Genomic DNA, 15,104 nt, shown 5'->3' on the forward strand with positions numbered 1-15,104 from the left:
ATCCTGTGGGACAGTGACAGCAGGATTACCTCTGTAGCCTGTGGGACAGTGACAGCAGGATTACCTCTCTGTAGCCTGTGGAACAGTGACAGCATGATGACCTCTGTAGCCTGTGGGACAGTGACAGCATGATTACCTCTCTGTATCCTGTGGGACAGTGACAGCATGATTACCTCTCTGTAGCCTGTGGGACAGTGACAGCATGATTACCTCTCTGTAGCCTGTGGGACAGTGACAGCAGGATTACCTCTGTAGCCTGTGGGACAGTGACAGCATGAATACCTCTCTGTAGCCTGTGGGACAGTGACAGCATGATTACCTCTCTGTATCCTGTGGGACAGTGACAGCATGATTACCTCTCTGTATCCTGTGGGACAGTGACAGCATGATTACCTCTGTAGCCTGTGGGACAGTGACAGCAGGATTACCTCTCTGTAGCCTGTGGGACAGTGACAGCATGATTACCTCTCTGTAGCCTGTGGGACAGTGACAGCATGATTACCTCTCTGTAGCCTGTGGGACAGTGACATCATGATGACCTCTCTGTAGCCTGTGGGACAGTGACAGCATGATTACCTCTCTGTAGCCTGTGGGACAGTGACATCATGATGACCTCTCTGTAGCCTCTGGGACAGTGACAGCATGATTACCTCTCTGTAGCGTGTTGGACAGTGACATCATGATGACCTCTCTGTAGCCTGTGGGACAGTGACAGCATGATTACCTCTCTGTAGCCTGTGGGACAGTGACATCATAATGACCTCTCTGTAGCCTGTGGGACAGTGACAGCATGATGACCTCTGTAGCCTGTGGGACAGTGACAGCATGATTACCTCTCTGTAGCCTGTTGAACAGTGACAGCATGATTACCTCTGTAGCCTGTGGGACAGGGACAGCATGATTACCTCTCTGTAGCCTGTGGGACAGTGACATCATGATGACCTCTCTGTAGCCTGTGGGACAGTGACAGCATGATTACCTCTCTGTAGCCTGTGGGACAGTGACAGCATGATTACCTCTCTGTAGCCTGTGGGACAGTGACAGCATGATGACCTCTGTAGCCTGTGGGACAGTGACAGCATGATTACCTCTCTGTAGCCTGTGGGACAGTGACATCATGATGACCTCTCTGTAGCCTGTGGGACAGTGACATCATGATGACCTCTGTAGCCTGTGGGACAGTGACAGCATGATTACCTCTCTGTAGTCTGTGGGACAGTGACAGCATGATGACCTCTGTAGCCTGTGGGACAGTGACAGCATGATTACCTCTCTGTAGTCTGTGGGACAGTGACAGCATGATTACCTCTCTGTAGCCTGTGGGACAGTGACAGCATGATTACCTCTCTGTAGTCTGTGGGACAGTGACAGCATGATTACCTCTCTGTAGCCTGTGGGACAGTGACAGCAGGATTACCTCTCTGTAGCCTGTGGGACAGTGACAGCATGATCACCTCTGTAACCTGTGGGACAGTGACAGCATGATGCCCTCTGTAGCCTGTGGGACAGAGACAGCATGATTACCTCTGTAGCCTGTGGGACAGTGACAGCATGATTACCTCTCTGTAGCCTGTGGGACAGTGACAGCATGATTACCTCTGTAGCCTGTGGGACAGTGACAGCAGGATTACCTCTGTAGCCTGTGGGACAGTGACAGGAGGATTACCTCTGTAGCCTGTGGGACAGTGACAGCAGGATTACCTCTCTGTAGCCTGTGGGACAGTGACAGCATGGTTACCTCTGTAGCCCGTGGGACAGTGACATCATGATGACCTCTCTGTAGCCTGTGGGACAGTGACAGCATGATTACCTCTCTGTAGCCTGTGGGACAGTGACAGCATGATTACCTCTCTGTAGCCTGTGGGACAGTGACATCATGATGACCTCTCTGTAGCCTGTGGGACAGTGACAGCATGATTACCTCTCTGTAGCCTGTGGGACAGTGACATCATGATGACCTCTCTGTAGCCTGTGGGACAGTGACAGCATGATTACCTCTCTGTAGCCTGTGGGACAGTGACATCATGATGACCTCTCTGTAGCCTGTGGGACAGTGACAGAATGATTACCTCTCTGTAGCCTGTGGGACAGTGACAGCATGATTACCTCTCTTTAGCCCGTGGGACAGTGACAGCATGATTACCTCTGTAGCCTGTGGGACAGTGACAGCAGGATTACCTCTGTAGCCTGTGGGACAGTGAGAGCATGATTACCTCTGTGTAGTCTGTGGGACAGTGACAGCAGGATTACCTCTCTGTAGCCTGTGGGACAGTGACAGCAGGATTACCTCTCTGTAGCCTGTGGGACAGTGACAGCATGATTACCTCTCTGTAGCCTGTGGGACAGTGACAGCATGATTACCTCTCTGTAGTCTGTGGGACAGTGACAGCATGATTACCTCTGTAGCCTGTGGGACAGTGACAGCATGATGACCTCTGTAGCCTGTGGGACAGTGACAGCAGGATTACCTCTCTGTAGCCTGTGGGACAGTGACAGCAGGATTACCTCTCTGCAGCCTATGGGACAGTGACAGCATGATTACCTCTCTGTAGCCTGTGGGACAGTGACAGCAGGATTACCTCTCTGTAGCCTGTGGGACAGTGACAGCAGGATTACCTCTCTGTAGCCTGTGGGACAGTGACAGCATGATTACATCTCTGTAGCCTGTGGGACAGTGACAGCATGATTACCTCTCTGTAGCCTGTGGGACAGTGACAGCATGATTACCTCTCTGTATCCTGTGGGACAGTGACAGCATGATTACCTCTGTAGCCTGTGGGACAGTGATAGCAGGTTTACCTCTGTAGCCTGTGGGACAGTGACAGCATGATGACCTCTGTAGCCTGTGGGACAGTGACAGCATGATGACCTCTGTATCCTGTGGGACAGTGACAGCATGATTACCTCTGTAGCCTGTGGGACAGTGATAGCAGGTTTACCTCTGTAGCCTGTGGGACAGTGACAGCAGGATTACCTCTCTGTAGCCTGTGGGACAGTGACAGCATGATTACCTCTCTGTAGCCTGTGGGACAGTGACAGCATGATGACCTCTGTAGCCTGTGGGACAGTGACAGCATGATGACCTCTGTAGCCTGTGGGACAGTGACAGCATGATGACCTCTGTAGCCTGTGGGACAGTGACAGCATGATTACCTCTCTGTAGCCCGTGGGACAGTGACATCATGATGACCTCTCTGTAGCCTGTGGGACAGTGACAGCATGATGACCTCTGTAGCCTGTGGGACAGTGACAGCATGATGACCTCTCTGTAGCCTGTGGGACAGTGACAGCATGATTACCTCTCTGTAGCCTGTGGGACAGTGACAGCATGATTACCTCTCTGTAGTCTGTGGGACAGTGACAGCATGATTACCTCTCTGTAGCCTGTGGGACAGTGACAGCAGGATTACCTCTCTGTAGCCTGTGAGACAGTGACAGCAGGATTACCTCTCTGTAGCCTGTGGGACAGTGACAGCATGATCACCTCTGTAACCTGTGGGACAGTGACAGCATGATGCCCTCTGTAGCCTGTGGGACAGTGACAGCATGATTACCTCTGTAGCCTGTGGGACAGTGACAGCATGATTACCTCTCTGTAGCCTGTGGGACAGTGACAGCATGATTACCTCTGTAGCCTGTGGGACAGTGACAGCAGGATTACCTCTGTAGCCTGTGGGACAGTGACAGGAGGATTACCTCTGTAGCCTGTGGGACAGTGACAGCATGATTACCTCTCTGTAGCCTGTGGGACAGTGACAGCATGATTACCTCTCTGTAGCCTGTGGGACAGTGACATCATGATTACCTCTCTGTAGCCTGTGGGACAGTGACATCATGATGACCTCTCTGTAGCCTGTGGGACAGTGACAGCATGATTACCTCTCTGTAGCCTGTGGGACAGTGACATCATGATGACCTCTCTGTAGCCTGTGGGACAGTGACAGCATGATTACCTCTCTGTAGCCTGTGGGACAGTGACATCATGATGACCTCTCTGTAGCCTGTGGGACAGTGACAGCATGATTACCTCTCTGTAGCCTGTGGGACAGTGACAGCATGATTACCTCTGTAGCCTGTGGGACAGTGAGAGCATGATTACCTCTGTGTAGTCTGTGGGACAGTGACAGCATGATTACCTCTCTGTAGTCTGTGGGACAGTGACAGCATGATTACCTCTGTAGCCTGTGGGACAGTGACAGCAGGATTACCTCTGTAGCCTGTGGGACAGTGAGAGCATGATTACCTCTGTGTAGTCTGTGGGACAGTGACAGCAGGATTACCTCTCTGTAGCCTGTGGGACAGTGACAGCATGATTACCTCTCTGTAGTCTGTGGGACAGTGACAGCATGATTACCTCTGTAGCCTGTGGGACAGTGACAGCATGATGACCTCTGTAGCCTGTGGGACAGTGACAGCAGGATTACCTCTCTGTAGCCTGTGGGACAGTGACAGCAGGATTACCTCTCTGCAGCCTATGGGACAGTGACAGCATGATTACCTCTCTGTAGCCTGTGGGACAGTGACAGCAGGCTTACCTCTCTGTAGCCTGTGGGACAGTGACAGCAGGATTACCTCTCTGTAGCCTGTGGGACAGTGACAGCATGATTACCTCTCTGTAGCCTGTGGGACAGTGACAGCAGGATTACCTCTCTGTAGCCTGTGGGACAGTGACAACAGGATTACCTCTGTAGCCTGTGGGACAGTGACAGCATGATGCCCTCTGTAGCCTGTGGGACAGTGACAGCATGATTACCTCTCTGTAGCCTGTGGGACAGTGACAGCATGATTACCTCTGTAGCCTGTGGGACAGTGACAGTATGATTACCTCTGTAACCTGTGGGACAGTGACAGCATGATTACCTCTCTGTAGCCTGTGGGACAGTGACAGCATGATGACCTCTCTGTAGCCTGTGGGACAGTGACATCATGATGACCTCTCTGTAGCCTGTGGGACAGTGACAGCATGATTACCTCTCTGTAGCCTGTGGGACAGTGACAGCAGGATTACCTCTCTGTAGCCTGTGAGACAGTGACAGCAGGATTACCTCTCTGTAGCCTGTGGGACAGTGACAGCATGATCACCTCTGTAACCTGTGGGACAGTGACAGCATGATGCCCTCTGTAGCCTGTGGGACAGTGACAGCATGATTACCTCTGTAGCCTGTGGGACAGTGACAGCATGATTACCTCTCTGTAGCCTGTACGACAGTGACAGCATGATTACCTCTGTAGCCTGTGGGACAGTGACAGCAGGATTACCTCTGTAGCCTGTGGGACAGTGACAGGAGGATTACCTCTGTAGCCTGTGGGACAGTGACAGCAGGATTACCTCTCTGTAGCCTGTGGGACAGTGACAGCATGATTACCTCTCTGTAGCCTGTGGGACAGTGACATCATGATTACCTCTCTGTAGCCTGTGGAACAGTGACAGCATGATTACCTCTCTGTAGCCTGTGGGACAGTGACATCATGATTACCTCTCTGTAGCCTGTGGAACAGTGACAGCATGATTACCTCTCTGTAGCCTGTGGAACAGTGACAGCATGATTACCTCTCTGTAGCCTGTGGGACAGTGACAGCATGATTACATCTGTAGCCTGTGGGACAGTGACATCATGATTACCTCTCTGTAGCCTGTGGGACAGTGACAGCATGATGACCTCTGTAGCCTGTGGGACAGTGACATCATGATTACCTCTCTGTAGCCTGTGGGACAGTGACAGCATGATTACCTCTCTTTAGCCTGTGGGACAGTGACAGCATGATTACCTCTGTAGCCTGTGGGACAGTGAGAGCATGATTACCTCTGTGTAGTCTGTGGGACAGTGACAGCATGATTACCTCTCTGTAGTCTGTGGGACAGTGACAGCATGATTACCTCTGTAGCCTGTGGGACAGTGACAGCAGGATTACCTCTGTAGCCTGTGGGACAGTGAGAGCATGATTACCTCTGTGTAGTCTGTGGGACAGTGACAGCAGGATTACCTCTCTGTAGCCTGTGGGACAGTGACAGCATGATTACCTCTCTGTAGTCTGTGGGACAGTGACAGCATGATTACCTCTGTAGCCTGTGGGACAGTGACAGCATGATGACCTCTGTAGCCTGTGGGACAGTGACAGCAGGATTACCTCTCTGTAGCCTGTGGGACAGTGACAGCAGGATTTCCTCTCTGCTGCCTATGGGACAGTGACAGCATGATTACCTCTCTGTAGCCTGTGGGACAGTGACAGCAGGATTACCTCTCTGTAGCCTGTGGGACAGTGACAGCAGGATTACCTCTCTGTAGCCTGTGGGACAGTGACAGCATGATTACCTCTCTGTAGCCTGTGGGACAGTGACAGCAGGATTACCTCTCTGTAGCCTGTGGGACAGTGACAACAGGATTACCTCTGTAGCCTGTGGGACAGTGACAGCATGATGCCCTCTGTAGCCTGTGGGACAGTGACAGCATGATTACCTCTCTGTAGCCTGTGGGACAGTGACAGCATGATTACCTCTGTAGCCTGTGGGACAGTGACAGCATGATTACCTCTGTAACCTGTGGGACAGTGACAGCATGATTACCTCTCTGTAGCCTGTGGGACAGTGACAGCATGATTACCTCTGTAACCTGTGGGACAGTGACAGCATGATTACCTCTGTAACCTGTGGGACAGTGACAGCATGATTACCTCTCTGTAGCCTGTGGGACAGTGACAGCATGATGACCTCTCTGTAGCCTGTGGGACAGTGACAGCATGATTACCTCTGTAGCCTGTGGGACAGTGGCAGCATGGTTACCTCTGTAGCCTGTGGGACAGTGACAGCATGGTTACCTCTGTAGCCTGTGGGACAGTGACAGCATGATTACCTCTCTGTAGCCTGTGGGACAGTGACAGCAGGATTACCTCTCTGTAGCCTGTGGGACAGTGACAGCATGATTACCTCTCTGTAGCCTGTGGGACAGTGACAGCAGGATTACCTCTCTGTAGTCTGTGGGACAGTGACAGCAGGATTACCTCTCTGTAGCCTGTGAGACAGTGACAGCAGGATTACCTCTCTGTAGCCTGTGAGACAGTGACAGCAGGATTACCTCTCTGTAGTCTGTGGGACAGTGACAGCAGGATTACCTCTCTGTAGCCTGTGAGACAGTGACAGCAGGATTACCTCTCTGTAGCCTGTGAGACAGTGACAGCAGGATTACCTCTCTGTAGCCTGTGGGACAGTGACAGCAGGATTACCTCTCTGTAGTCTGTGGGACAGTGACAGCAGGATTACCTCTCTGTAGCCTGTGAGACAGTGACAGCAGGATTACCTCTCTGTAGCCTGTGAGACAGTGACAGCAGGATTACCTCTCTGTAGCCTGTGGGACAGTGACAGCATGATTACCTCTCTGTAGCCTGTGGGACAGTGACAGCATGATCACCTCTGTAACCTGTGGGACAGTGACAGCATGATGCCCTCTGTAGCCTGTGGGACAGTGACAGCATGATTACCTCTCTGTAGCCTGTGGGACAGTGACAGCATGATTACCTCTGTAGCCTGTGGGACAGTGACAGCATGATTACCTCTGTAACCTGTGGGACAGTGACAGCATGATTACCTCTCTGTAGCCTGTGGGACAGTGACAGCATGATGACCTCTCTGTAGCCTGTGGGACAGTGACAGCATGATTACCTCTGTAGCCTGTGGGACAGTGGCAGCAGGATTACCTCTGTAGCCTGTGGAACAGTGACAGCATGGTTACCTCTGTAGCCTGTGGGACAGTGACAGCATGATTACCTCTCTGTAGCCTGTGGGACAGTGACAGCATGATTACCTCTCTGTAGCCTGTGGGACAGTGAGAGCATGATTACCTCTCTGTAGCCTGTGGGACAGTGACAGCATAATTACCTCTCTGTAGCCTGTGGGACAGTGAGAGCATGATCACCTCTGTAGCCTGTGGGACAGTGACATCATAATGACCTCTCTGTAGCCTGTGGGACAGTGACAGCATGATTACCTCTCTGTAGTCTGTGGGACAGTGACAGCATGATTACCTCTCTGTAGTCTGTGGGACAGTGACAGCATGATGACCTCTGTAGCCTGTGGGACAGTGGCAGCATGGTTACCTCTCTGTAGCCTGTGGGACAGTGACAGCATGATTACCTCTGTAGCCTGTGGGACAGTGGCAGCATGGTTACCTCTCTGTAGTCTGTGGGACAGTGACATCATGATTACCTCTGTAGCCTGTGGGACAGTGGCAGCATGGTTACCTCTCTGTAGCCTGTGGAACAGTGACAGCATGATTACCTCTGTAGCCTGTGGGACAGTGACAGCATGATTACCTCTGTAGCCTGTTGGACAGTGACAGCATGATTACCTCTCTGTAGCCTGTGGGACAGTGACAGCATGATTACCTCTGTAGCCTGTGGGACAGTGACAGCATGATTACCTCTGTAGCCTGTGGGACAGTGACAGCATGATTACCTCTCTGTAGCCTGTGGGACAGTGACAGCATGATTACCTCTGTAGCCTGTGGGACAGTGACAGCATGATTACCTCTCTGTAGCCTGTGAGACAGTGACAGCATGATGACCTCTGTAGCCTGTGGGACATTGACAGCATGGTTATCTCTCTGTAGCCTGTGGGACAGTGACAGCATGATTACCTCTCTGTAGCCTGTGGGACAGTGACAGCATGATTACCTCTCTGTAGTCTGTGGGACAGTGACAGCATGAATACCTCTCTGTAGTCTGTGGGACAGTGACAGCATGAATACTTCTCTGTAGCCTGTGGGACAGTGACAGCATGATTACCTCTCTGTAGCCTGTGGGACAGTGACAGCATGAATACCTCTCTGTAGTCTGTGGGACAGTGACAGCATGAATACCTCTCTGTAGTCTGTGGGACAGTGACAGCATGAATACCTCTCTGTAGTCTGTGGGACAGTGACAGCATGAATACTTCTCTGTAGCCTGTGGGACAGTGACAGCATGATTACCTCTCTGTAGCCTGTGGGACAGTGACAGCAGGATTACCTCTGTAACCTGTGGGACAGTCAAAAATACAGGGACAGTCAAAAATACAGTAACTACTAACTACTGAGTTGTCCAGATTGATAAAAAGGATAACAGAAATATAGTAAGTAATCACTAAAATATTAATCTTTTCAAATTCCTTCTATTAAGCAACCCAGATGGCATGATTTTCTTGTTTTTTATTTATTTACAAATAGCCAGAGGCACACTCCAACACTCTGTCATCATTTACACTCCACTCCAACACTCTGTCATCATTTACACTCCACTCCAACACTCTGTCATCATTTACACTCCACTCCAACACTCTGTCATCATTTACACTCCACTCCAACACTCTGTCATCATTTACACTCCACTCCAACACTCTGTCATCATTTACACTCCACTCCAACACTCTGTCATCATTTACACTCCACTCCAACACTCTGTCATCATTTACACTCCACTCCAACACTCTGTCATCATTTACACTCCACTCCAACACTCTGTCATCATTTACACTCCACTCCAACACTCTGTCATCATTTACACTCCACTCCAACACTCTGTCATCATTTACACTCCACTCCAACACTCTGTCATCATTTACACTCCACTCCAACACTCTGTCATCATTTACACTCCACTCCAACACTCTGTCATCATTTACACTCCACTCCAACACTCTGTCATCATTTACACTCCACTCCAACACTCTGTCATCATTTACACTCCACTCCAACACTCTGTCATCATTTACAAACAAAGCATTTGTGTTTAGTGAGTCCTCCAGATCAGAGGCAGTAGGGATGACCAGGGATGCTCTCTGTTTAGTGAGTCCGCTAGATCAGAGGCAGTAGGGATGACCAGGGATGTTCTCTGTTTAGTGAGTCCTCCAGATCAGAGGCAGTAGGGATGACCAGGGATGTTCTCTGTTTAGTGAGTCCGCTAGATCAGAGACAGTAGGGATGACCAGGGATGTTCTCTGTTTAGTGAGTCCGCTAGATCAGAGGCAGTAGGGATGACCAGGGATGTTCTCTGTTTAGTGAGTCCGCTAGATCAGAGGCAGTAGGGATGACCAGGGATGTTCTCTGTTTAGTGAGTCCGCTAGATCAGAGGCAGTAGGGATGACCAGGATGTTCTCTGTTTAGTGAGTCCGTCAGATCAGAGGCAGTAGGGAGGACCAGGGATGTTCTCTGTTTAGTGAGTCCGCCAGATCAGAGGCAGTAGGGATGACCAGGGATGTTCTCTGTTTAGTGAGTCCGCTAGATCAGAGGCAGTAGGGATGACCAGGATGTTCTCTGTTTAGTGAGTCCGCTAGATCAGAGGCAGTAGGGATGACCAGGATGTTCTCTGTTTAGTGAGTCCGCCAGATCAGAGGCAGTAGGGATGACCAGGATGTTCTCTGTTTAGTGAGTCCTCCAGATCAGAGACAGTAGGGATGACCAGGATGGTCTCTGTTTAGTGAGTCCGTCAGATCAGAGGCAGTAGGGATGACCAGGATGTTCTCTGTTTAGTGAGTCCGTCAGATCAGAGGCAGTAGGGATGACCAGGGATGTTCTCTGTTTAGTGAGTCCGTCAGATCAGAGGCAGTAGGGATGACCAGGGATGTTCTCTGTTTAGTGAGTCCGTCAGATCAGAGGCAGTAGGGATGACCAGGGATGTTCTCTGTTTAGTTAGTCCGTCAGATCAGAGGCAGTAGGGATGACCAGGGATGTTCTCTGTTTAGTGAGTCCTCCAGATCAGAGGCAGTAGGGATGACCAGGGATGTTCTCTGTTTAGTGAGTCTGCCAGATCAGAGGCAGTAGGGATGACCAGGGATGTTCTCTGTTTAGTGAGTCCTCCAGATCAGAGTCAGTAGGGATGACCAGGATGTTCTCTGTTTAGTGAGTCCGTCAGATCAGAGGCAGTAGGGATGACCAGGGATGTTCTCTGTTTAGTTAGTCCGCCAGATCAGAGGCAGTAGGGATGACCAGGGATGTTCTCTATTTAGTGAGTCCGCCAGATCAGAGGCAGTAGGGATGACCAGGGATGTTCTCTGTTTAGTGAGTCCTCCAGATCAGAGGCAGTAGGGATGACCAGGGATGTTCTCTGTTCAGTGAGTCCTCCAGATCAGAGGCACTAGGGATGACCAGGGATGTTCTCTGTTTAGTGAGTCCTCCAGATCAGAGGCAGTAGGGATGACCAGGATGTTCTCTTGATAAACTCGTGAATTAGACCATTTTCCTGTCCTGTTAAGCATTCAAAATGTAACGAGTACTTTTGGGTGTCGTGGAAAATGTATGAAGTAAAACGTATCTATTTTTATTTAGGAATGTAGTAAAGTGAAAGTTGTCAAAAATATAAATAGTAAAGTACAGATACTTCTTAAGTAGTACTTTAAAGTATTTTTACTTAAGTACTTTACCCCACTGTCCTCCCACTACCACTCAGGAAAGCATGCAGTTTATTAGGCTACAGATTAAATATGTTATGATGAACTTCACAGGGTGGTAAAAGTACAAGGTGATGAGATTGATGCTCCTTTACAATAAATAGCGAGGGTTTTATTCTGGTGACAAGATGACCGATGCTTGGCTGCCGTTTGACAAACAAAAATATTCTCGCTCTTTTGTCCATAATAATGTCATCATGTAGGTTATACCTACACTGTATCTGTGAGATGTTAGCTGGACCTGTCAACATCAGAGTGGGAACATTCCATATTCCTACGTAACAGTAGAACTAGAGTATATAGGTTATACCTACACTGTATCTGTGAGCTGATGGCTAGAACTCATGTGTCAACATCAGAGTGGGAACATTTGTTATTTAACACCGTTTTTCTTCCGACAAAACCATCAGTAGACTTGAAAATGCAACCGAAACCCATCTAACTTGTATCTTTTATTCAGTGTATGGGAATTTAACCTGCAAAATGTATTTTTATCTGCACAATGTCGTCACACGCAGCCTTTTCATCCGCAACAAGTCAATTAGATGAAAACACTTTTCTGGTGGGAAAATGCTGTTTTTAATGCAGATTTTATATTATTCACATCAAAATCTGTTGCCAGTTGGACGGAAACCTAGCTTGTTGCTCAACAGAGGTGGATCAGAGAAACTCCGGGGTCTATACACTAAGGGGTTGTTCTGGCTCATATTGAGTCAATATTTACCCTCTCCAATCACCCATAACACTCATAACAGACACGTTCAAGTCAGAAGCCTTTATTGGTTAAACAGAGAATGGCAGAGCAACAATCAAAAGTACACTGCCAATGTACAGCAGCTCTAACTTTAGGTGCGCTTGATTCATTCAGCTCGCCCGAATGTGTGGCGTGACGAATCAAGCGCACCTACTCTGTTTTCAACTTTCTCCCAGATTTCCAATATGCACCAATCAGCACTGCTAAAATCTGAGAGAAGTGGTGAATATTTACTAGGTTCCAAGATCTCCTAGTTCTATACAGCTTAATGGAATGGAACTCAGCAGGTTAGGGGAGAGAGAACATTTACGTACTGGATAACGTATGAGTCCATATTTTACTTTCAGCCTATATTTGCTGGGTGTTGAACCGAATTCTTCATCTCCAGCAGAGGTGTGAGATGAGATGTTGAGTCTCAACCAATGCCTATTTCTTGCCAAATCTCTGCGGCACAGCCATGCCCCAGATATGTCCTGGAGCCTGCTCCCAGTCCCTGGACTGTATCCTGTCCCCCATCAGCAGGTCTCCTCTGCTGTCACGACCAAACCTGCAGGGGAGATAGCAGTAATGTTACAGTATCAGGTAGCACCCTAATGTCACCCTATTCCCTATGTAGTGCACTACCCTAAACGGCCCTGGTCATAAGAAGTGTCCCTCATAGGGAATAGAGGGCTCCCGAGTGGCGCAGCAGTCTAAGGCACTGCATCTCAGTGCTAAAGGCGTCACTACAGACCCTGGTTCAATTCCAGGCTGTATCACAACCGGCTGTGATTGGGAGTCCCATAGGGCGGCGCACAATTGGCCCAGCGTCGTCTGTGTTTTGCCGGGGTATCTGGCCCTCATTGTAAGTAAGGATTTGTTCTTTACTGACTTGCCTAGTTAAATAAAGGTGAAATAAAATACAAAATAATGGACCCCGAGAAGCTGAACTGCTAATGCAGTTGGTGGAACTGAGTATGGATTATTATTCCTACTTTACTAATCACGCTGGCTCACTATGTGATCAACATAGTTTTCATTGCTTGAATAAAGTAGGAGAACTCTGAATAGAGAATCAGCAATGAAGTCTATTGAAAGGAACTGAATAGAAGAAAATATTTTCTAAATGCACATTATTCACTACATTCTGGGCCGCTCCACTGATTTCTGAGAAGTGTAAAAAAAAAACATTCTGTCATAAAGAGCACATGTTCACCATAAAAAAACACGTTTTCCCATTTCAAGATGTTGAATTAAAAAATGACAATGGAAAGTACCAAATAAAGTAACAGAGTTGACCGTAACAGAGTTAATGATTTCATCTTAAATCAGCCATCCTTAAATCAGCCAGCCTTAAATCAGCCAAATCCCCTTGTTTTCTATTGAAAACAACAATATTTAAAAAAGAATAGTGTCACCACATTAAAATGAGAGTTCAGTTCACGTAACAGGGTGGACATATTAAAATGAGAGTTCAGTTCACGTAACAGGGTGGACATTAAAATGAGAGTTCAGTTCACGTAACAGGGTGGACATTAAAATGAGAGTTCAGGTCACGTAACAGGGTGGACATTAAAATGAGAGTTCAGGTCACGTAACAGGGTTGACATTAAAATGAGAGTTCAGGTCACGTAACAGGGTGGACATTAAAATGAGGGACAGACGTTAATGAATCACTAAATCACATTAAATAAATAATAATCTTCAAAAAATGAAGCAGCAAAATAACTAGAGCTTTACAATGGTGGTAAAACTTGGGAGAATTGATGGAATGAAGTGGGTTGAAATCTTCCTAGAAGTGACAGAGGGTTGACGGAGAGTCACGTTAAAATGCTGCATGCCTTTATTCATATAATATATTTATTTTTTCAGAATTAGATGTATTTAATTCTTCATGTAATCTATATTCATGGAACTTCATTTAATATAACAGGCTTTTCAAATTACATTTTGGTGCACATTTTCTACTTTAAATATCAAAGGGCCAAAAGACACTCCTTTTCATGGAACGACTCAATTGTGTAATTTTGTGATTGTTCGGTGCGGTGACAGAAAGGCTACTCGACTGTGAGAGGTGACGTTATGTTTATATGCAGTATATATATACACGTTAAACAGTGAACTGGTACATCTGAGGTTGGTGAGGGAAAATAGGTGACACACAAACACAGATCCTCACCTCTGAGGCTGGTGGAGAACGGAGGGGTTTCTGGTGTTTCTCTGGAGCAGAGAGTGAATCACAGCGGCTAGGAGACGATCGTCCAACTCGTTAAACCCGTCCGCGTGCTCACCCTCCTGTCAAACAACCAAACGTTGTTAATCAGATAGAAATGCTACAAATAGAGCCGACGTGATTCCTTATTCTACGTAAAAAAAATATATACATGTTTGTTCTACATATCATATTTCTATCTGAATGTTCCCAAACATTGCACCCTGCTGAATACACCCCAGACTTGTTTTGTAGCGGTCAGTCTTACCAGTGCCAGCACCTCTCCTGATTCCCCCGGCAGATTGTTGTTCTCCACACCCCTCTCCTCCTGCAGACACTGACCCACCCCAGCCATGGCTAGGATCAGACCTACCAGGACCATCCACAGCGTTGTGTCCACGTTCATGCTTCTGTTCTCGGGGTGGGTGGTGAGGACGTTGGATGGATGGATGGATGGAAGACGGACGGAGGATGGAGCTCACACCTGTCGTCGGAATGAAACCAATAGATAAAGACTATATTAGAAGGCTTTACCTGGTAAGCAATTTAAAAAAAAATCAAAACCCTATTATGGATGGACGAGGGATAGAACAAAATCTCACCTGTTGGTGTCTCTGTTCGTTTCTGCTCTTATCTTCGGATTCTGGCGCAAGTCTTTAGGTGAGATGCTCTTGGTCTGTCTCGTTCTCCTGGAGCCCCAGCTGCCCTGACATGGATGATGGGTGCATATAGCTGGCCTTATA

The 15,104-nt window shown here is 48.3% G+C and overlaps 1 protein-coding gene across 1 annotated transcript; it reads right to left on the reverse strand.

Annotated features, from left to right (window-relative positions):
- Positions 1-12,204: 12,204 nt before the first annotated feature.
- Positions 12,205-15,104, reverse strand: npffl (neuropeptide FF-amide peptide precursor like). Its single transcript, XM_055900334.1, has 4 exons — positions 14,964-15,104; positions 14,630-14,845; positions 14,329-14,444; positions 12,205-12,717 (listed from the first exon to the last, which is right to left on the reverse strand). Exons 2-4 carry the CDS (start codon positions 14,765-14,767, stop codon positions 12,597-12,599), a joined length of 375 nt encoding a protein of 124 aa, XP_055756309.1. The 5' UTR covers positions 14,768-14,845; positions 14,964-15,104; the 3' UTR covers positions 12,205-12,596.

Source organism: Salvelinus fontinalis, chromosome 3, assembly GCF_029448725.1.
Source record: "Salvelinus fontinalis isolate EN_2023a chromosome 3, ASM2944872v1, whole genome shotgun sequence".
NCBI lineage: Eukaryota > Metazoa > Chordata > Actinopteri > Salmoniformes > Salmonidae > Salvelinus > Salvelinus fontinalis.